At 43.9% G+C, this 23,455-nt stretch overlaps 1 protein-coding gene across 1 annotated transcript; it reads right to left on the minus strand.

The window, feature by feature from the left end:
• Window positions 1-12,233: 12,233 nt before the first annotated feature.
• On the minus strand, window positions 12,234-23,180 carry LOC124648628 (serine/threonine-protein phosphatase 6 regulatory ankyrin repeat subunit B-like). Its single transcript, XM_047188354.1, has 11 exons — window positions 23,093-23,180; window positions 22,940-23,005; window positions 22,658-22,846; window positions 21,755-21,898; window positions 21,474-21,613; window positions 20,243-20,326; window positions 19,696-19,824; window positions 18,504-18,605; window positions 13,052-13,222; window positions 12,891-12,970; window positions 12,234-12,487 (listed from the first exon to the last, which is right to left on the minus strand). The coding sequence occupies exons 1-11, from the start codon at window positions 23,124-23,126 to the stop codon at window positions 12,439-12,441; spliced, it is 1,188 nt and encodes a 395-aa protein (XP_047044310.1). The 5' UTR covers window positions 23,127-23,180; the 3' UTR covers window positions 12,234-12,438.
• Window positions 23,181-23,455: the final 275 nt, after the last annotated feature.

The raw sequence follows: 23,455 nt of genomic DNA on the forward strand, positions 1-23,455 counted from the left end.
CTCGATCTGGTGCAGATTTCCGTTGAGAGAGACAAATAAGTTTTCCCCGCGTAATGAGCTGAGAATGCGGCGGATAATGTAAGCACGATACTATGGTTGAGAACGTGGATTCTCTTTCTTATCCTCTTATTATGCCATGTGGACCCATATGAACTTATCGTGCCATCCGGTTATTCGTAAAATTCATATCTTTAGAAACTTCTCTGAACATTTATGCATGGGTCTAACTATTTTTCAGTTGAACGAGAACTAACTTCAATTCTTATTAAGATGATGTCATAAAATCATAGTTGCAACAGTTATGGTATAAATTATGATTAGCACAAATCACAAATTAAATATAACGGGTCGGAGCAATTTCCTTAGTTGCATTTTCACTTGTATCCGACAAAATTTCCATCCGGTTGATAAGTATGCACTGTGTGTCATTTAGAAAAGAGAAAACAGCATGTTATACGATGGCTCATCTCTTAGCATTGTCTTCAACAAATAGTTTGTGTGCTTCTAAAATATTGATATGGTGATAATTAAACTATTAAATGTGTGGTTAAGAGAAGACATCTGATAATAAAGAAAATCATCTTAGCTTAACTAGATCGAAGGCACACAAGTGCCCAAGCTTTAAATTAGTAAACTTCCGTAGGGCTCTTCTCTTCTTATTTTTTTTCAAAATAAGGCTTTTCTCTTAGTTAAGAAAATACTGACCTCTTTTTTTCCCTCTCTCCTCATAATAGGGAATCATCATACATGGTACATGGTACTGTTAAGACAACATCACCGTACTTGGTAGGTTATGTTGTATGTACATAACAACAATGCTTAGGACCCGATATGTTATGTTGCATGCATCTACCCCTTCACGTCTTTCCCCAGGTGCCAGAGGCACCCCCGCCGCCGCCTAGCAATATCCCCGCCGATGGATCCCCTGTCGTCGCTGCCATCGGATCCCCTCGCCGCGGCGGTGGTGGCTCCCCTCGTCGCCGAATGTGACTTGGGGTAGTGGAAAACGGATCAGTCGCTGGAGCTGCTGGGGCGGTGAGAGTCGGCGAGTCGCTGATTTGCGACCAGGGCGGCGACCCTGCGTCGGGGTGGTGGTGGAGACCTTCTCCGGTGGCGTCAAGGCCATCAGCGGATGCAGGGCTGGGGCAGGTGGTGATATGCCCAAGAGGCAATAATAAAAGTGGTTATTATATATCTTTATGTTTATGATAAATGTTTATATACCATGCTATAATTGTATTAACTGAAACATTGATACATGTGTGATATGTAAACAACAAAGAGTCCCTAGTATGCCTCTTAACTAGCTTGTTGATTAATGGATGATTAGTTTCATAATCATGAACATTGGATGTTATTAATAACAAGGTTATATCATTGTATGAATGATGTAATGGACACATCCAATTAAGCGTAGCATAAGATCTCGTCATTAAGTTATTTGCTATAAGCTTTCGATACATAGTTACCTAATCCTTATGACCATGAGATCATGTAAATCACTTATACCGGAAAGGTACTTTGATTACACCAAACGCCACTGCGTAAATGGGTGGTTATAAAGGTGGGATTAAGTATCCGTAAAGTATGAGTTGAGGCATATGGATCAACAATGGGATTTGTCCATCCCGATGACGGATAGATATACTCTGGGCCCTCTCGGTGGAATGCCGTCTAATGTCTTGCAAGCATATGAATAAGTTCATAAGAGACCACATACCATGGTACGAGTAAAGAGTACTTGTCAGGAGACGAGGTTGAACAAGGTATAGAGTGATACCAATGATCAAACCTCGGACAAGTAAAATATCGCGTGACAAAGGGAATTGGTATCATATGTGAATGGTTCATTCGATCACTAAAGTCATCGTAGAATATGTGGGAGCTATTATGGATCTCCAGATCCCGCTATTAGTTATTGGTCGGAGTGAGTACTCAACCATGTCCGCATAGTTCGCGAACCGTAGGGTGACACACTTAAAGTTGGATGTTGAAATGGTAGAACTTGAATATGGAATGGAGTTCGAATATTTGTTCGAAGTCCCGGATGAGATCCCGGACATCACGAGGAGTTCGGAATGGTCCGGAGAATAAGATTCATATATAGGATGTCATTTTATGTGATTTAAAATGATGCGGAAGGTTCTATGGAAGGTTCTAGAAGGTTCTAGAAAAGTCCGGAAGAAACCACCAAGGAAGGGGACTCCACCTCAATGGCCGGCCAACCCTAGAGGGGGAGGAGTCCCAAGTGGACTCCCCCAAAGGGGGCCGGCCACCCCCCCACATGGAAGGGGGGAATCCCACCCCAAGTGGGATTCCCACCTTGGGTAGGTTTCCCTATCACATGGAAGGTTTTTGGTTCGGGTCTTATTCGGAGACTTGTAGTCCAACACTTGGGGCTTCCACCTATATAATGAGGGGCCAAGGGGAGGGACCCGGCCACCCTAAGACCACAAGCTGGCCGCACCCCCAAGTGGCCGGCCACCCCCTCCCAAACCCTAGCCGCCCCCTCTCCTCCATAGCTCCCGCCTGCTTTAGCGAAGCTCCGCCGCAGTTCTCCACCGCCACCGACACCACGCCGTCGTCGCTGTCGGATTCAAGAGGAGCTACTACTTCCGCTGCCCCGCTGGAACGGGAGGTGGACGTCGTCTTCATCAACAACCGAACGTGTGACCGAGTACGGAGGTGCTGCCCGTTCGTGGCGCCGGTGATCAAGATCTTCTACGCGCTTTTGCAAGCGGCAAGTGAATGTCTACCGCAGCAACAAGAGCCTCATCTTGTAGGCTTTGGAATCTCTTCAAGGGTGAGACTCGATAAACCCCTCGTTGCTACCGTCTTCTAGATTGCATCTTGGCTTGGATTGCGTGTTCGCGGTAGGAAATTTTTTGTTTTCTATGCAACGTTATCCTACAGTGGTATCAGAGCCGTGTCTATGCATAGATGGTTGCACGAGTAGAACACAATGGTTTTGTGGGCGTTGATGCTCTTGTTATCTTTAGTTGAGTACTTTGCATCTTTATGGCATAGTGGGATGAAGCGGCTCGGACTAACTTTACATGACCGCGTTCATGAGACTTGTTCCTCGTTCGACATGCAACTTGTATTGCATAAGAGGCTTTGCGGGTGTCTGTCTCTCCTACTATAGTAAAGATTCAGTTTACTCTTCTATTGACAACATTAGTATCAACGTTGTGGTTCATGTTCGTAGGTAGATTAGATCTCTCTCGAAAACCCTAAACCACGTAAAATATGCAAACCAAATTAGAGACGTCTAACTTGTTTTTGCAGGGTTTGGTGATGTGATATGGCCATAATGTGATGATGAATATGTATGAGATGATCATTGTTGTATTGTGGCAACCGGCAGGAGCCTTATGGTTGTCTTTAAATTTCATGTTGAGTAGTATTTCAAAGTAGTTGTAATAGTTGCTACATGGAGGACAATCATGAAGACGACGCCATTGACCTTGACGCTACGCCGACGATGATGGAGATCATGTCCGTGCTTTGGAGATGAAGATCAAAGGCGCAAAGACAAAAGGGCCATATCATATCACATATGAACTGCATGTGATGTTAATCCTTTTATGCATCTTATTTTGCTTAGATCGCGACTGGTAGCATTATAAGATGATCCCTCACTAAAATCTCAAGATAATAAAGTGTTCATCCTTAGTAGCACCGTTGCCAAGACTTGTCGTTTCGAAGCATCTCGTGATGATCGGGTGTGATAGAATCAACAGGTGCATACAACGGGTGCAAGCCAGTTTTGCACATGCGGATACTAAGGTGACCTTGACGAGCCTAGCATGTACAGACATGGTCTCGGAACACATGATACCGAAAGGTAGAGCATGAATCATATGGTTGATATGATGAACACTTTGAGTGTTCGCCATTGAAATCACACCTTGTCTCGTGATGATCGGACTTAGGTGTGGTGGATTTGGTTCGTGTGATCACTAAGACAATGCGAGGGATATTGTTTTGAGTGGGAGTTCACCTAGATTTTTTAATTATGTTGAATTAAAATTTGAACTCAATTTGTCATAAACTTAGTCTAAACTATTGCAAATATATGTTGTAGAGATGGCGTCCCCAATCAATTTTAACCGGTTCCTAGAGAAAGAAAAGCTTAAGAGCAACGGTAGCAACTTCACCGGTCGGTTCCGTCATGTGAGGATCTTCCTCTCTGGCGGAAATCTGCAATATGTGCTTGATGCACCGCTAGGTGACCCTCCTGCGAAACTGAAACCGATGAAGTAAAAGCTGTTTACGAGACTCGGAAAACTCGGTACTCTCAAGTTCGGTGTGCCATCCTGTGCGATGCTGGAATCCGATCTTCAAAAACGTTTTGAGCACCACGATCCTCATGAGTTGATGAATGAGCTGAAAGCTATTTTTGAGACTCATGCGGCCGTGGAATGCTATGAAGCATCGAAACATTTCTTCAGCTTGTATGATGGAAGAAGGCAGCTCCATTAGTGAGCACATGCTCGCCATGACCGGGCATGCGAAGAAACTCGGTGACTTGGGAATAGTGATTCCTAACAGACCGGGGATTAATCGTGTCCTTCAATCACCGCCACCAAGTTACAAGAACTTTGTGATGAACTACAATATGCGAGAACATGAACAAGGAGTTACCCGAACTCTTTGGCATGCTAAAAGCTGCTGAGATTGAGATCAAGAAAGAGCACCAAGTGTTGATGGTCAACAAGACCACCAGTTTCAAGAAACAGGGCAAGTCTAAGGGAAAATTCAAGAAGGGTGGCAAGAAAGCTGCCACGCCTCCTATAAAACCTAAGAACGGCCCTAAGCCTGATGCTGAGTGCTATTCTCGCAAGGAGAAGGGACACTTGGAAGCGTAATTGCTCCAAGTATTTGGCGGATCCGAAGAGCGGCCTTGTCAAGAAGAAGAAAGAAGGTATATCCGATATACATGTTATAGATGTTTATCTCACTCGGTTCTCGTTCTAGTACCGGGTATTTGATATCGGTTCGGTTGCTCATATTTATAACTCGAAACAGGAACTAAAGAATAAACAAAGACTATCGAAAGATGAAGTGACGATGCGCGTTGGAAACGGATCCAAAGTCGATGTGATCGCTGTCGGCACACTTCCTCTACATCTACCTTCGGGATTAGTTTTAAGCCTAAATAATTGTTATTTTGTACCCGCGTTGAGCATGAACATTATATCTGGATCTTGTTTAATGCAAGACGGTTATTCATTCAAGTCCGAGAATAATGGTTGTTCTATTTTTATGAATAATATCTTTTATGGTCGAGCACACGAAAAGAATGGCTTATTTCGTTAGATCTCGATAGTAGTGATACGCATATACATAACATTGATGCTAAACGAATGAAATTGAATGATAATTCTACTTATATGTGGCATTGTCGTCTTGGTCATATTGGAGTGAAACGCATGAAGAAACTCCATACCTGATGGATTACTTGAATCACTTGACTTTGAGTCACTTGATAGATGCGAAGCATGTCTAATGGGAAAAATGACTAAGACTCCATTTTCTGGTATGATGGAGCGAGCTACTGACTTATTGGAGATCATACATACCGATGTGTGCGGACCAATGAGCGTAGCATCGCGCGGTGGTTATCATTATGTTCTAACCTTCACAGATGATCTGAGTAGATATGGGTATATCTATTTCATGAAACATAAATCCGAAACTTTCGAGAAGTTTAAGGAATTCCAAAGTGAAGTAGAAAATCAACGTAACAAGAAGATTAAATTTCTACGATCCGATCGCGGAGGTGAATATCCGAGTTATGAGTTTGGCATGCATTTAAAGAAATGCGGAATACTTTCACAATTGACACCGCCGGGAACACCACAACGAAACGGTGTGTCCGAACGTCGTAATCGAACTCTCTTAGATATGGTTCGTTCTATGATGTCTCTTACTGATTTGCCGTTATCATTTTGGAGTTATGCATTAGAGACAGCCGCATTCACTTTAAATAGAGCACCATCAAAATCCGTAGAAACGACACCGTATGAATTATGGTTTAATAAGAAACCTAAGCTGTCGTTCCTTAAAGTTTGGGGTTGCGAAGCCTATGTAAAAAAGTTACAACCGGACAAGCTAGAACCCAAAGCGGAGAAATGCGTCTTCATAGGATACCCTAAGGAAACTATAGGGTACACTTTCTATCACAAATCCGAAGGCAAAATCTTTGTTGCTAAGATCGGAACCTTTCTTGAGAAAGAATTTCTCACTAAAGAAGTGACTGGAAGAAAAGTAGAACTCGATGAGATTGATGAATCTATACTCGTTGATCGAGTAGCGCGATATCGGAAGTTGTACTGTACCGCCTACACCGGCAACGAGAGGAAGCTAATGATAATGATCATGAAACTTCGAACGAGGAAACTATTGAACCTCGCAGATCGACAAGGGAACGTGCCACTCCTCGATTGGTATGATCCTTGTCTAAATGTCATGATTGTGGATAACAATGATGAGGACCACTGCGACGTATGAAGAAGCGATGATGAGCCCAGATTTCAACAAATGGCAAGAAGCCATGAAATCCGAAATGGGATCCATGTATGATAACAAAGTATGGACTTTGGTAGACTTACTCGATAGCCGCAAGGCTCGTCGAAAATAAATGGATCTTCAAGAGAAAAACAGATGCTGATGGTAATATTACTGTCTATAAAGCTTGACTTGTCGCAAAGGGTTTCCGACAAATTCAAGGTGTTGACTACGATGAGACTTTCTCACCTGTAGCGAAGCTAAAATCCGTGAGGATTTTGTTAGCAATAGCTGCATTTTTCGATTATGAGATTTGGCGAGATGGATGTCAAAACGGCATTCCTTAATGGAGACATTGAGGAAGAGTTGTATATGGTACAACCCAAAGGTTTTGTCGATCCTAAAAATGCTGACAAAGTATGCAAACTTCAGCGTTCAATTTATGGACTGAAGCAAGCATCGAGAAGTTGGAACCGAAGCTTTGATAAGGTAATCAAAGACTTCGGGTTTATACAGTGCCATGGAGAGGCCTGTATTTACAAGAAAGTGAGTGGGAGCTCTGTAGCATTCCTGATATTATATGTAGATGACATATTATTGATTGGAAATGATATAGAACTATTAAGCGAGTGTAAAAGGTTATTTGAATAACAGCTTTTCAATGAAAGACCTTGGTGAAGCATCGTATATATTAGGCATCAAGATTTATAGAGATAGATCAAGACGCCTAATAGGGCTATCACGAGTACATACCTGGACAAGATTCTAAAGAAGTTTAGAATGGACGAAAGTAAGAAAGGGTTTTTACCTATGTTACCGAGCAAGGTTTTGAGTAAGACTCAAGGACCGGCTACGGCAGAAGAAAGAGAAAGGATGAGTCGGATCCCCTATGCTTCGGCGAGTAGGCTCTATTATGTATGCCATGCTATGTACAAGACCGGATATAGCGCATGCTTGTTAGTTTGACTAGCGAGATATCAAAGTGATCCGGGAATGGAACACTGGACAGCGGTCAAGAATATCCTAAAGTACTTGAAAAGAACTAAGGATATGTTTCTTTGTTATGGAGGTGACCAAGAGCTCGTTGTAACAAGTTACACCGATGCAAGTTGGAACACTGATCCTGATGACTCTAAGTCACGATCGCGGGTACGTGTTTATATTGAATGGTGCTTTGCGATGAAGCTGGGCAAGCTCGAAGCAGTGCACGGTGGCGAAGTCTTCAACAGAATCGGAGTACATAGCGGCTTCAGAGGCTTCATCAGAAGCGGTATGGATGAAGAGGTTCATTGTAGAGCTCGGTGTGGTCCCTAGTGCATTGGACCCACTAGTCATATACTGTGACAACATGGGTTCCATCGCCAATGCACAAGAACCAAGGTCACACAAGAGGCTGAAGCATATCAAGCTGCGTTATCATTCGATTCGCGAGTACATCGAAGATGGAGAAGTAAAGATTTGCAAAGTACACACCGATCCGAATGTAGCAGATCCGTTGACTAAAGCTCTCCCTAGGGCAAAGCATGACCAACACCAGAATGCCATGGGTGTTAGGTTCCTTACAATGTAATCTAGATTATTGACTCTAGTGCAAGTGGGAGACTCGTTGGAGATATGCCCAAGAGGCAATAATAAAAGTGGTTATTATATATCTTTATGTTTATGATAAATGTTTATATACCATGCTATAATTGTATTAACCGAAACATTGATACATGTGTGATATGTAAACAACAAAGAGTCCCTAGTATGCCTCTTAACTAGCTTGTTGATTAATGGATGATTAGTTTCATAATCATGAACATTGGATGTTATTAATAACAAGGTTATATCATTGTATGAATGATGTAATGGACACACCCAATTAAGCGTAGCATAAGATCTCGTCATTAAGTTATTTGCTATAAGCTTTCGATACATAGTTACCTAATCCTTATGACCATGAGATCATGTAAATCACTTATACCGGAAAGGTACTTTGATTACACCAAACGCCACTTCGTAAATGAGTGGTTATAAAGGTGGGATTAAGTATCCGGAAAGTATGAGTTGAGGCATATGGATCAACAGTGGGATTTGTCCATCCCGATGACAGATAGATATACTCTGGGCCCTCTCGGTGGAATGTCGTCTAATGTCTTTCAAGCATATGAATAAGTTCATAAGAGACCACTTACCACGGTACGAGTAAAGAGTACTTGCCAGGAGACGAGGTTGAACAAGGTATAGAGTGATACCAATGATCAAACCTCGGACAAGTAAAATATCGCGTGACAAAGGGAATTGGTATCATATGTGAATGGTTCATTCGATCACTAAAGTCATCGTAGAATATGTGGGAGCTATTATGGATCTCCAGATCCCGCTATTAGTTATTGGTCGGAGTGAGTACTCAACCATGTCCGCATAGTTCGCGAACCGTAGGGTGACACACTTAAAGTTGGATGTTGAAATGGTAGAACTTGAATATGGAATGGAGTTCGAATATTTGTTCGGAGTCCCGGATGAGATCCCGGACATCACGAGGAGTTCCGGAATGGTCCGGAGAATAAGATTCATATATAGGATGTCATTTTATGTGATTTAAAATGATGCGGAAGGTTCTATGGAAGGTTCTAGAAAGTTCTAGAAAAGTCCGGAAGAAACCACCAAGGAAGGTGGAGTCCCGGAGGGACTCCACCTCCATGGCCGGCCAACCCTAGAGGGGGAGGAGTCCCAAGTGGACTCCCCCAAAGGGGGCCTGCCACCCCCCCACATGGAAGGGGGGAATCCCACCCCAAGTGGGATTCCCAGCTTGGGTAGGTTTCCCTATCACATGGAAGGTTTTTGGTTCGGGTCTTATTCGGAGACTTGTAGTCCAACACTTGGGGCTTCCACCTATATAATGAGGGGCCAAGGGGAGGGGCCGGCCACCCTAAGACCACAAGCGGCCGCACCCCCAAGTGGCCGGCCATCCCCTCCCAAACCCTAGCCGCCCCCTCTCCTCCATAGCTCCCGCGTGCTTTAGCGAAGCTCCGCCGGAGTTCTCCACCGCCACCGACACCACGCCGTCATGCTGTCGGATTCAAGAGGAGCTACTACTTCCGCTGCCCGCTGGAACGGGAGGTGGACGTCGTCTTCATCAACAACCGAACATGTGACCGAGTACGGAGGTGCTGCCCGTTCGTGGCGCCGGTGATCAAGATCTTCTACGCGCTTTTGCAAGCGGCAAGTGAACGTCTACCGCAGCAACAAGAGCCTCATCTTGTAGGCTTTGGAATCTCTTCAAGGTGAGACTCGATAAACCCCTCGTTGCTACCGTCTTCTAGATTGCATCTTGGCTTGGATTGCGTGTTCGCGGTAGGAAATTTTTTGTTTTCTATGCAACGTTATCCTACAGGTAGATCCCCCGTGTCGCCTTCCTAGATCTTCTTCGTTGCATGGTAGGGTCGGATCCGGTGGAGGGTCGTCCATGCGCTGCCGCCCGCCTTTCCTACTGATGGCCCATGGCCGTCGGTTGGGTTCGGTGCAGAAGTTCGAGCAGGGTGTCAGCGGGTGGCATGGGGGCTGCTCGCACTGGTTGAATAAAAGTGGCGGTCCTAGGGTTCCTCTCGCGCCAAGATGAAGATCTACTTGATGCAGCTCTTTTGGTTTTGCATGGAGTGTTGAGTTTCGGAAGGCTTCACCGGCAAATGTAACAGTGTACCTATGTTTGAAGTTTGTTGGGTCGGGTGGTATTCGGTTGTGCATACATGCTTTTATTCCAACCGTTTAGTTCTGGAGGGAGCGGCGTGAAGCTCTATTTTGTGTTGCCATCAAGTAACATTCTGGTCCATAGTAAAATCAGAAGCGGAGAATAGCATGAGGGCCGAATTCGAGGACTAGCGATGGATGGTATTTCGTTGTCGTAGATGCTGGATGTAATTGGTATCCTTCGATATTAATATATTCTTTTATTAATATGTTCTAATACTTTACCAAGCCATCACCATATTTCAACTGTGTAGAAGATTAATTTCAAAACAACCTCTCAAATTAATGGATTTTCACAAAATTCCACAACTCTAAACAAAAGAATAAAATTTCCATTGGACCACTAGTCAGTCACGTAAGATGCCAATAATGCAGTATTTCGCGTTTCAGATTTAGAAAGTAGTGGGTGAGAAGATGCCACGTGAACAATAGACAAGTCACCAGACCCGTACAAACATTTCTGAGCCACGCGCATGTTGTGACACAGTGAAACTGCTCGAATATATGTAAGCTGTCCTTTAGTATACGTCATAGTGACGCCTGGCATTGCTAATGCATGTGCATAATAATTAAGAAAGAAGATAAAGTGACAAAAACTTTGTTTGGCCCTCAGGATGCTTCTATTTATTTTTAAATCGAAAAACGTATTACAAGAATGAAAAAGTTCTGATTTTTGCATGTAGTTAATCTATAAGCATGCAAAACCGCAACGCTAAATTATTTGATATACAGGGCTACAGAACCATAAAGTCTAATTAATTTGGTGTTTCAGAATATGCACCGCTCATGCACTCATATCTATACATTTTTTCTCTTTTTTGTGTGTAGATTCCACAAAATATTTCAAATTAGGATGTTGCAGGTTTGTAGGATGCATCATTGAGTACATTCAAAATTTTACGTAAACATGATTTCCAAATTTAAAAAATACAAATATGATTGGAGCTCTAGAGCCAGGATTCCTAATCACTCGCAAAAAATTATGCCTTTTTTCTAAGAATTTAACTCCTCAAACATAGGTTCATACCAAATTCATACCAAGTTTAACTCAAACTAGAGCATTTAACATAATTTTAACTACTAAAGAAGATACCCTAAATTTAACCTAAAAATCTCCGTCGTTGCTCGAGAAGACCTCATCAATTACCCTTTTCATGGAGTCATCGTTGTCGTCGGAGGCAAGGTCGACGAACGGCCTAGCTCATGTGGTCTTCCTTACCTTGTAGCGCTCATAGGCCTGCGCTCTCGCTCGATGAGTTCTGGATGCTAGTGGCGGAGCTCCTTCATAAATGCCTCGTCGGCCCGCTACGCTTTGAGGCGCTCGCGAGCCTCCCGATCCACCCGCACCATGTAGTGGCCGACTACGCGACGGTCGAGGACCAGAGCATCCTCCGGCCACGGCTCCCCAACTAGAAATTAAGCTTCGCGGTGGCACCGTAGAGCGTTACCTACTCGGGCCTGCTTCGCCTATGACATCGAGTGGAAGGTGTCGAGCCAATGGCGCTCATGGGTGTTGCGGTCGGTGATTTCCACCAACCAAGTGCCCCACGCTTTCTGCCATCACTTCCTCCTCGATGGCAGCGAAAGGTCAAGCGAGCCACGACAGGACAATGAAGCGACATGACAATGAAGCGCCGCAGGAGGTGCTCCCGCCTAGATTGGCACTCCAAATCGGCAGAGGGTAGCAGCAACGCCTAGACCCAGCCATGGAGGCCATCGGAGGGAGGTAGGGTTTGCAGTGGGTGCCCCAACGCAATTGGTGAGAAGAGCGGTGGAGTGAAGAAACTCGGTCGCCTCTTGGTCAATTATTAAATATAAGGGACCAGACTTCAAATAAATAAATAAATAAATAAATAGGGGACAAGATATAATTTTTTACTTCTCTATCCAATTTAGGAGTTCGGCTAGAGATGTAAAACCAAAATATAATTCCCCTAACTGTTTATAAGGGATTGGTTAGATATGCCCTTACGAGGTAAACCAGTCTGGGAGATTAAATACACATTATATATCAACTGCACCAGGCATTACAGCATCAATAGTATGCGAACATGCCACAATACTACTTCATCGGACAAATGTACTTGGTTTCCTAAAGGTTAACAGAATTACTCAGTTGACGAAACAAGTCGGCGCACAAAATGAGAAATACATGCCAAAAGCCTTCGACTGATCCCTGCGACGCCCGAACAGTCACTTAGCTTTGGTGCTCCCAGATGTCCTCATCGACTCCATAGCTTCCCTGCAAATTCCAAGGAGAACTATCAGAGATCTGGAATTGCAAATTGTGTTAATCATTAGTAATTCTTTAGGCGCCACTGCACGACAGCATATTAAAAAAACTGAGACTACACTGAAGGAACTAGTCTATTTTCTTTGATAGAAGATTAGATTGGTATATTATGAGTACAAATTTTGTACATACAAGGCGTAGTTGAATGGTAGGTTGATGTGTTTAAGTTACCAATGGCACCGGTACTATGCAGTGACTGTCCAAAGTACCCTTATCTTTACAATTTCTCTAGGGAAGGGAATGGAAGTTTTCTAGATGGGATGAAACTGGGACCATATATCCACTTAGCCACCAACACAAGGTTATCATCAAAAGGCCATTTAACCAAAGTCCAAAGTGGCAGATGGCATACCGTAATGCATCCTCAATCTCGGCATTCGTGGGGTCCAACTTGAGTCCATCCAAGAATCGTTCGCTTGCACCCTCGTAGTCCTGATGATACAACACAAGTGAAGTGTAAAAAATAATTTACAGGAGCGAGAGAAGAACTGCCAACCATATCTTCTATGTAACCTTCAGTGACATCAGAACTGTGCCCTGCCGGTAACAGGCCTTTGGCCAGTCAGGCCGCAGTTTTCTACATTGGTTAGCATCTGCCAAGGCCTTGCCTCCGTCGCCCATGAGAAGCCAGCAAAGGCTCCTGTTTGAGAACAAGGTTGCATCATCAGGATTAAACAGTATGGCCTACAAACAACAAGGAAGATCAGCAGTGACCATAGATTAGTAAACTGTTAGGAGTTTGCGTACACTGAAGTAGGAAATTTGAACATTGATGAACATTGATGCAGGAAGATTTCGCAAGAGTAATTAGTTGAGCCAGTATATGTCTAAACTTTGAAATAACAAGTCTGGAAAAGAAAGCCTATTATAAACATAAAAAACAAAATATCGCACAATGCGTAAATTATTTTCTAGGCAGGTTCATTTAAAAAGTGGGATTTCCGGGAGTTTTATTTATAAAGGGAATATATTAGTACCACGAAGATACCTATTACACCCTCCACCAACAAGATGTACAAAAAAATCAGGGACGCACATAGCCAAAAAAAGAGATGGAAACAAAGACCCCGCCACGGTGTTGAACCACTTGCAACAGTAGTATTCTAACCACCACCGAAAACAACACCCGGACTACAAACGAGATTCTCCAAAAGCAACGGATCCAAGTATGAAACAATGCACAAGTGTTGTCGTTGCCCGATCGATGATCTTTGGTTTTCACCCTGTAGAGTGGAGAAAATCCGAGTTTCCAAACAATGCCTTCACAACCAATGAAGATCACACCGCAAGGCATTAATCCGAATTATTAGTAGATGAGGCCTATCAATGATGACACGATTTGTTTTGAAAAGCAAGATTTGTTCCTTGACTTCATAATTTAAATATCAAAAATAAATGATTTCTGAGTAAAGGCTCTTCAACTTGTTAATGGAGGATGGGGTTGGCAATCACTTTTGTGAAATAAATGCTTGGGGTGGTACAAAATACCGTTGCCTTTGGTAAGAGCCAACCTATGGACTCTCATCTCAGGAAGGGCCTTACGAGAGTTTATTTTTATAAAGGAGGATGACCTGGCATCTGCATCCATTGATGCCCACAACCATATTTTATTAATTATTTAACAATACCACAAAGCCAGGCATTGGTAACGAGCAAACTGGCTGAGGAAAAGTAAACATTATCCGAGGACATCCAAAATGAACTCCATCCCGACGGTATCTCCAAAATGCTACAACAAAGCCGATGACATGTAACCAAGCAATGAAAAGTATAGAACCCCTAGACAAAGCCTTTGCCGATATTGAAGAATCAAACCAAAGGTCAAACTCGGAATTTTCGTTCCCAGGAGCCGAGCTTTGAGCCACCACCTTCAACAAAAGCATGTGCTTGCTACAAGGTGAGATCTTATATTTCCACCAAAAATATGTGCTTGCTTGTCATCAAAACCATCGCGACCAGCAACCTCTCTACCTGCTGATGACTTCTTGCTAGCAATTTCCCAGCGGCGAGAGAGGGAGAGAGAGAGATCCCAAGGCCCTTACACGTCGCGAGATAAGAAGCCGCGGAAACATGATGAGAACCTTTCCTTCCCACTTTCGGTAGCTGCCGCACCACCTTCGATCAATGTTGATGGGAGAGTAAGGGGTGTTGGACTTGGAATAGGTTACGACCAGATCCAGCAGCCCGTTGCAGCCATCTCGCAGATCCACCGACCACATCTCGGGGCTGCTGCCCCAACGTCCGTCGTGGTACCGAAGCCAGCGTTGGCACTGGCATCGACTTCAAGTGTGCCTATTCCCGCTTTCCGGCCCTTCGACGGAAGGCATTGTCGTTTGACGACGACAACATGACCCGGGTTGGCCGTCGCATGTTCGACGGAATGCCACATGGTGGCTTTAACGCTGAGGAGGTTCGCATACGCAACAATTCTCATAAAATAGAGTGAGGGTATTGATTTATTATGATTTTGTGTGTGAATGAGGGTGCCACCATCTTGTTTGGAATTATCCATGATGGTGGCCATTCCGAGGCTGAAGCAAAGGCCGTCGTCGCCACACAAAATGAAAACGGAGGAAGATCATATCGATGTTGAGACCACCAACAAAGTCAAGACGAGGAATGGGAACCGAGGCCTCGAAGTGGAACACTACGGAAGAAGTGATAAAGTGATGTTGACCCCATTACCCGTGCCTAGCGAACTTATGGCAAATATTGGGGGATCAAAGTTAAATTCGATGAACCAAAAATGGTAATGGACCACAATGAGTCGACGAGGAGGTTCACATGCAACATGGTGGCGGGGCTCGCCCCAAAGGTGCGTGAATGGTTCCCGACCGCGGGCGAGGCCCCGGGCGGCATATCCAGATCTCGGCAACACAACTTGGCAGCCGACGACGCCCATTGCTACTAAGCCTCCTGCGGCGTCCGTGGTGGTGGGTCCCTCCCAGCCATGTCCGCATTGTCCCAGCCAAGGAAGGAAGAGCCCCAAAGGCTTCTCACGTGGTGTCCCTAGTGGTCTTCTTCCGTCCAACTTTCTCGCTCTCTTATTGGTTGTTCCTATGTGGCCACCGACGAGTTCCAGATTTCTATGCAGACGGTCTTCACGGCTTGGCACTTTGCGGTCCTAGACCTCTGGATTGGATGGGATCTGGTCCGTCACGTCCGCAGTTATCAATCAGCCCATGGGGTTTCAAGGGGACATGTTGAGAAGCTCCGTTTTCCATTGACACCATGGGACATGTCGACGTCTACGATTTTCATGGTGTTCGTAGAGGCGGGAAATGTCAAGAAGGAGACCAGAAGGTCTCGATGGGTCATGTCGAGTTAGTGACTACTACGTAGAGGGGGGGGCTTTGATGCAATGAAGACATGCTTGCTTCAGAGGCTGTTGTGCGGGCATGGCTGAGGAATTGTTCCTGTCATAACCACACACGTGTTGCCTATGAGCCTAGTGATTGGTGCTCTGCAGCGGCAAGTGGGGGCTGCAACACATGCGGACTTCATTTTTGGTGATGCTCCTCGAGTACGGAGTCTCGATATCCAGGGTGAAAACCATAGGTCTAGCCTTCATTGGTCGTACTCGGCAATGGCGAAAACTTCCTTTTGAAGGCATTGTGTGGAGGTCTCAGATTTTCTCCTATGTGAAAACCTACAATCTTTGATTGGACGGCGACGGTGTTTGAGCATTGTTCCCTTCTTAGAGGGGTCCATTTTGGAGAACCTCTTGTGTAGTCCGGGTGTATTATTTGGTGGTGGTTTGTGTCCTCCTAGTGCGAGTGATTGATCATTGTGGCAGGGTCATTTTTTTTCTTTCTTCTTATTCTTTTTTGGTTGTGTGCATCCTTGTGTCTCGACTATTTCTCTTTGGTGTCTCATAAAAGATGGTATATTCTTTCAATGCGAGGCCAAGTTTCCGTCAACAGCGAGGTGCTTGTGGTAACTTCATCAATCTCAAGATAGAGTGTGCTTATGTACATTCATAGGGGTGAGTGTATGTACGTATTTTTGAGCGTGTGTACTAACCCACCGGTTTAGTCTCTCGGACACTATGTCTCGGAGGTGCTCGTAGGGGTGAGTGTATGTACGTATTTGCGAGTGTCTGTGTTTGTGTCTCTAGAAAAATGGTATCTTCGTGATATTAATATATCCCATTTCTCAAAAAAAAAAAAAAATTGGTGATGAACAAGAATGTCTTAGGATCTGTTGGTAGGTAATTTGTCATCTTGTGACCAAGCAGAACAAATTGTGGACTTCAGTATCGGTGATCATACTCCTGAAACTGAAATTGTTGCACGTATCTTCAATTGTACCCCTCCCTCCCCTCCCGTGGTGCTCCCCAAGGTGCCACCAGGGGGCCAGATCCAACAGCCGACCTTCTCTCCCTCGAGCTGCCTCCCTCCCGCCGCTTCCACCGGCGTCGGCCGCGGTGGTGACAGCCCCCTGGTACCTAAGGTGCTGGGGGTGGAGGATCGCGGCAGCTGTTCGTAGGTGCGGCTGGGGCGGCGTCGACGGGATGGTCGTGGGCGGCGTTCCCGGCTAGGTGGCGGCTGTCTTGCCCGATGGTGGAGGCACGCCGCGGGTCAAGGTCCCCCGCCTAGGCCCGCCGTCATGTGGCGGCGCGGTGGGGCGTGCGGTGGTGCGGCTAGTGGTGGGGTGCGGAGGCGGCCGGCAGATAGGGCAGCGGCAGCCCTCGGTAAATGTTGTCGACGGTGACCTCTGGTTGCTGCCGGCGGAGGTGTGGCCAGGGCCCAATCTGGGCCCGGATGGGCTTGGCGGGCCATGGTTTTGCGTCTGTCAAGGGTTGTTGTGTAGCCTGCTGGCTCCCGCCCGCATCCCAGGGTCGTTTGTTTTGCCGGTTTCGGTGTGATGGCGGTGAGGATGGCCGGTTGCGTGGGGGCTTGTCCTCAATAAAGCGTAGGTCCTAGGTTTCCTCTCGCGTCAAGACGAAGATCTGCTTGATGCATGTCCTACTCGGATTTGGCTGGAGTGTCGAGTTCCAGAAGGCTCCGCAGGTGAACGTACCAGTGCACGTTACGCCTGGAGTTTGCTGGATCGGGTGGTATTCAGTCATGCGCACGCATGCTTTTATTCCGACTGTCTGGTTCTGGAGGGAGCGGCGCGAAGCTCCGCTTTGTGTTGTCATCATTGTGAAATCACAAACGGGGTATATCATGAAGGCTGGATTGGAGGACTACCAATGGAGGTTCGAATCTTTGCGATATTGAGGGAGTTGCTTGGTATTTTGGGTGTCGCAGCAGCATATGCAAGTGGGGGCGGCAACACAGGTGAAGTTTAGAGTCTTATCTTTCAAGATGAAAATTCAAGGTCTAGCCTTAATTGGTTGTGCTCGGAAATGGCCTTGTTGAAGGCATTGTTTTGAGAGCAGGGACTATCTTCAAGGTGAAAACCTAAGGTCTTTTGATCGGACGACGACGGCGCTTGTGCACTGTCCCCTTCTTGGAGGCGTCGCTTTTGGAGAGCATGGAGTTTAGGTGTTGTCTTGGTGGTGGATGTTTTGTTGCTGCTAGGGCCGAAATACCGTAGCGGGGGCCTTTTATTTCTTAGTTTTCTTTCTTCTTTTTTGGCTGTTTATTTCTTAGGTTTCTTTTTTCTTCTTTTGGATGTGTGCATCCGTACTACCATTAGGGTATTGCATTGTTGCAAAGGTTGGGTGTATTTGTTATCTCTCGATATTAATATATTTCCTTTATTGAAAAAAGTATCGAGTGAATTATTGAGCCAAAGAATACTTTTTAGATTTAAATGTATTTAGATTCGATAATAATGTAAAACCAGGTAATAAATTCCTGAAATCTTATATGAAATAGGAACCTTGCCTCCTTCAGGTTCAGAGCTATGCAAACAAAAACAAAAGGGTTATGCAAGGCATTAATAAAAAATGCAAAATGAATGAAATGTTAGAAAAATGAACATTTTGAGATATATACGATGTAATATACCATACTGTAGGATGCTTCGCAGCAATATAGTCCTTTTCCTTGAAAGAGTAACTCCCAAGTTTCTTAAACCCCCTCTCTCTAATTTTCTTTGTAGATGCTGGCTCGTCCTGGTTCAGCAAAATATTAAAATAACTGAAGACTTCCCAGACGTGCATTAGATATGTATAAGTTCAAAACAAATTACCTAGAGTTGTGCTGTAAATATTTGAAATATATGGATCTGATTAAAAAATAACTGTTTTCTCGCATTTCTATGATTGAATATTGTGATGATCTCTAAGCATCCACATGTACTGTTGTAACAAAGAATTTATTGCCTAAGTTGTCAACTAAATTCGCACAATTTGATTTGTACCAGCGTAGCCTACCCTATTTCCCAAGAAAAAGGACAATACGTTCTCCAAAAGTTTTGTACTATTCTACTCATTGGCTAAGTACCTGGTCTACACTTCAGCGATCAGAACACCGCTAGCTAGTGATGGTAGTGTGTACGCAGCTACAGATGTTCATCAAAGACTCATTTACCTGCATGGGTGTCTGCATAGTCTTCGCAAGGCTGCCTGATTGCCATGCTTCTGATTTTCTGTTGCATCTTTCTTTTAGCAAGACCTATGTCACTAGCGGCTTTGTTTCTGTCCTTATTTTGAGTGTATTCATTTTGAAAGTGTGCATCTTGGATGCAGAGGCCAGGGGATTGCATTATTTTGTGGTTGCATATCAGTTTGATACTTTTGCAGAAATCAATAGAAGACTTCCATTTCCAAAAGCAAGCAGACATGCATCAATTAGAAGTTTAGAACACGTCGACCGACTACCGAGTTGTATTATTTGATATCGTTAATCAACCAACCCTAAAGGCCCGGACTTTAATTTAGAGTACGTCTAACTGTACAATACTAGTATCAAAGCCACGACGGATTATCTTTTTTCTATTTTTGGCAGAAATGATCGCAGTATGTCATGTATGTACCAGAGTATTATCGGTATCTGATAAATATCTGGATCTGAGGGACAGAGTGTTCTTTTCTCACGGATTCCTGATATATGCAAGGGTAAACTTGCATGGGTAAAGTTTATGCATGCAGATTTCTATAAAGCAGCGCATATGCTACTATGTACGGCATACTACAATTCTATATGCACGATTCATAAAGAAAACACTATACAATCATGAAGTGTCAACGTGGTAAATCTTACATCATCAGGAACAGCACCATTGGCAGACACGTCCTCCCGTATGCAGTCGATGAATTCCTTTGAAACCAAATTTGAAAAATCAGAAGTTTCCGTCATATAGGTGAAAGCTCCCATGGCATCAGCACCAGCCTATCAGAGAAAAACACATCTATACTCAAGATGATCTGGGTAACAATTCAATATTCTGCACTTTCAGGAAATAATAACCTTAATGCCACTCCCACAGCATTACATTTTTACGAGGTCATTTGCTTGGGTTTCACCATCATCATGCTTGCGCAACTAAATTTCTCATTATAGCTTCCATAATCGAGAAGAAGAACAAATTGCTCACAAGTTCAGACAAAAGTTGTTTACAAAGTATCTATGACGTACAAAATGGTACCATAGTTGCAGACTTGCAGTGCCCCACAACTGTGGTCAATGTTCACAAAACAAATCCAACAAAGGAACTGATATATTCCAAACTTCAGTGTGGATAATCTCAATACACATCACAAAATGGACGCATCAAGTATAAGGACTAGCTAAGAGAAAGGTCCAATACCTTAATCAGGAGAACCATACATTCTCTTGACCTAGCACCAATAGCTGCAATGAGAGGTGTCTTGCCATTTGCCTTCTTGTTGTACTGGCGAGAAACATTAAGATATAAGCTCCTATAGTCAAATAAATAAATATAAAATAAATAGTCAATACACATAACCAAACTGATGCACCATTTCACCAAGCTTTTAGCTGAACATCTTTTATGCATTACAGAACACGTAAAACCATTGTAAACAAATAGAATATCTTGTGGCTTACTAACATGTTAGTCAATCCTTGGCTAGTAGATTTCATTAAATTTTAGATGGAACTGAAATATGAGTGACAATACAAGATAGATAATAATAATCTATGATGGAAATGCGGAAAAGGCACCCAAAAAGTTATCATTTAATATATGGCCATTGGCATTTAAGGGACCATAAATGACAAAAGATGTTTGCATGCATAGAAAATGCCAGTATATTTGCTATACAAGTAGACCAGGTTTTGTAGCACAGTCTCATGAGAAGTGGATGAAGTATGCCGATATTAGTTACGACTCCTGTTACCAAGGAAAATCTTCAAAAATGCTAGATCAACTATTATATAACTAGGAGGTGATCAAAGAAAGAAAAATGTAATGAAGAGTGCAAAGTTTATCTATGATGAGAAGTTAGCGAACTATACTCACAGTTGAGCTCAAGGGTTTCGTGATTTGAAATACAGAAAACAACAAAACAGAATCAAGAAACCAGACAACAATTCCTTAAATAGAACATGACAACTGGACAGCTACAAGACTTTTTTGCAACTATAGATGTTGTGGACTTCAGTGAACTGTATCATGCAGGCTGGTTGGCAAGAAGGCCAATGTCATGGACGTGTTGCAGCAGCAGGAGACCATGGAGCAGCAAAGAAAACATAACGAAAGTCTTTTAAGGAAACATTACTGTATTAGGACGGGAGTCAAACACATTAAGAGTTCATATATTGTGTTAGGAAAGATCAGTGGCCACCATATAAGGATGCCATGAATTTATGTCTGAAGGCAAGGAAGATCAATCAATCAGTTCTTCACAGTTATTTTCTTATCTCATCCTATGTCTAACAAATCCCTGGCTAACTTCACCATGTACCTATCCATTACAAATCAAGGATCAAAATAACAAATAACTACGGTTGATAAGAATCTGTACTGACAGTCCGATAGGCAACTTAAGCAAGAAATGGCATGTATTTAAACTTACATCTGCATTGTGGTCCAGTAAAATCTTCATAACACCATCCTGCCCTTTAGCTGCAGCAGCATGAAGTGGTGTCCCAACAGGCGATATTGGGTCAACATAAGCTCCTTTAGTAAGCAATAGTTCCACCATGTTAGAATCTCCTGGGAAGAAACCATGAACTTATATACTCAGTGCCACTGTGCCACACAATAACACAGTTTTCACACTGAAAAGACAACTTAAGAAAATTTGGAGCAATGCAAAAGTAAAACAGAGATATTTGTTTATACAGAGAGGCAGACCTGATCCAGCAGCATAATGTAAAGGGAAAAACCAATCATAACTGGCTTTGTCTGGATTAGCACCATGATCAAGAAGATACTTGGCAGTAGCAAAATGGGCCACATCCTTGGAGCACATTACAAGAAACAACAGAGGCGTTCTACCTATCAAGGAGACAAGCACACAATAATGAAGCTTACTGATGCAAATCACTGTTGGGCTTAGCAAAGAAATAAGAAACTTTTTCATCAGAGCATATTATCTCCAGACATATACAGCAACCGAAGTTCTGCAACAGTGCTATGTGTTTTCAGAGAGGATCACCTCTCAAGATATACAAAGTAGAAACGTGGAGTTCAGATATAACATGAAAAGGATGTCTGCAGTTTTTCAGATAATGATGATTTAAAATGCAGTGAACAAAAACAAAAACAAAAAAGAAAGTCCCGTCATGACTTATTTATACGAACCATGTTTTTTGACTCCTTAGAAGGCTACAATATCATAATTGAGCCTGCCCTATTAAAATACGAAGCTATAAACTATATTATCATTAGTCAGAAAACCAGCATGACAGATTGTGAGAAACCATCAATTTATTTTGCGAGGTAGGTATTGATGTCTATGATGCCCTGCTTCATGATATAACCACTTAACAAGCATAATCTTAGCAAAGCAGAAAAAAAAATCAGTCACCATGAAATCATAATTGAGACCTGCGGATTCAGCAATCCATTTTAAAAATAAAGTTAGGTGCATGAAAATCGATATATAAAGTTCCAGTATTACCATACCACAGTGTAAATTAGCACTTGCTGGTGAAATCTGTCAAAACTATTTTACTACAGCTGAACTAAGGAGTAGAACCGCATGTGTGCACAGAATCCTACATCGATAATTTATGGTTGGGAGGAGAAATCGACCTCTCTTGTCAACGCAATCCACATCTACCCGCAGCTCATCCACGAGGTACCTGCACACCTCTAGCCTACCTCCGGAGGCGGCGACGTGCAGCGCAGTGAAACCTTCGATATCCCCTGCATCTTCCACTCTCAGTGCCTCAATCGCCTCCTTGGGGCGGCCCCTGCCCCTGTCCAGCATGTTCACCAGGCCTGCAACGGATCGGAGCCCAATAAATCAGACCTCGAGAACCAAGACAGCACCAAGACCGGAATCTGGAACGGAGGAGAGCGGGGCTGGCATACTCTTCAAGAGGGGGATGTTGCCTTCGAACGCCGCCTGGAATACCATGTTCAGCACTGGGCCGCCGACTGTGCGACAGGAGGGGCAGAGTTAGGATTCAGGATTCGGGTCAGGGTTAGGGATGGTGGGCTGTAGACAGAGACGGGAGCGCTTACCGATGAACGGAGCAGCAAAGCCAGCCGACGCCATGGCGTCGGTAGAGGGCAGGGAGATGGTAAGGTATTTGGGGTTTGGAGGAGGAGAGGAGAGGGTGGTTTGAGTTTTGAAATGAAAAAAAAGAAAAATTATAAGCGGGCGAGGAAGACGAAGAGAAATGACAGACGAGTCGTACGCGCGAAGGAAGGGAGGCGTGTGTGCAGTGAAAATGGGCAGAGCACCCTTGTCAGAACAGTAACTGTCAACCCTTCAATTCCAGATGGAAAAATATGTCTCACTAGTCACTTCGGCACAAGGAAAATACAACTGAGGAGACCAAAGAAAATTTGGAGGATTAGAGCATCTTTAGAGCGCGGATCGAG

Source organism: Lolium rigidum, chromosome 4, assembly GCF_022539505.1.
Source record: "Lolium rigidum isolate FL_2022 chromosome 4, APGP_CSIRO_Lrig_0.1, whole genome shotgun sequence".
NCBI classification, from domain to species: domain Eukaryota; kingdom Viridiplantae; phylum Streptophyta; class Magnoliopsida; order Poales; family Poaceae; genus Lolium; species Lolium rigidum.

Coding starts and splice junctions, on each gene's coding strand:
- LOC124648628 (XM_047188354.1), bottom strand. CDS start 23,126: ATGGCGTCGGCTGGCTTTGCTGCTCCGTTCATCG. Junction 23,006..23,092: donor CTTTGCTGCTCCGTTCATCG/GTAAGCGCTCCC, acceptor CCTGTCGCACAG/TCGGCGGCCCAGTGCTGAAC. Junction 21,614..21,754: donor ACATTATGCTGCTGGATCAG/GTCTGCCTCTCT, acceptor GTTTCTTCCCAG/GAGATTCTAACATGGTGGAA.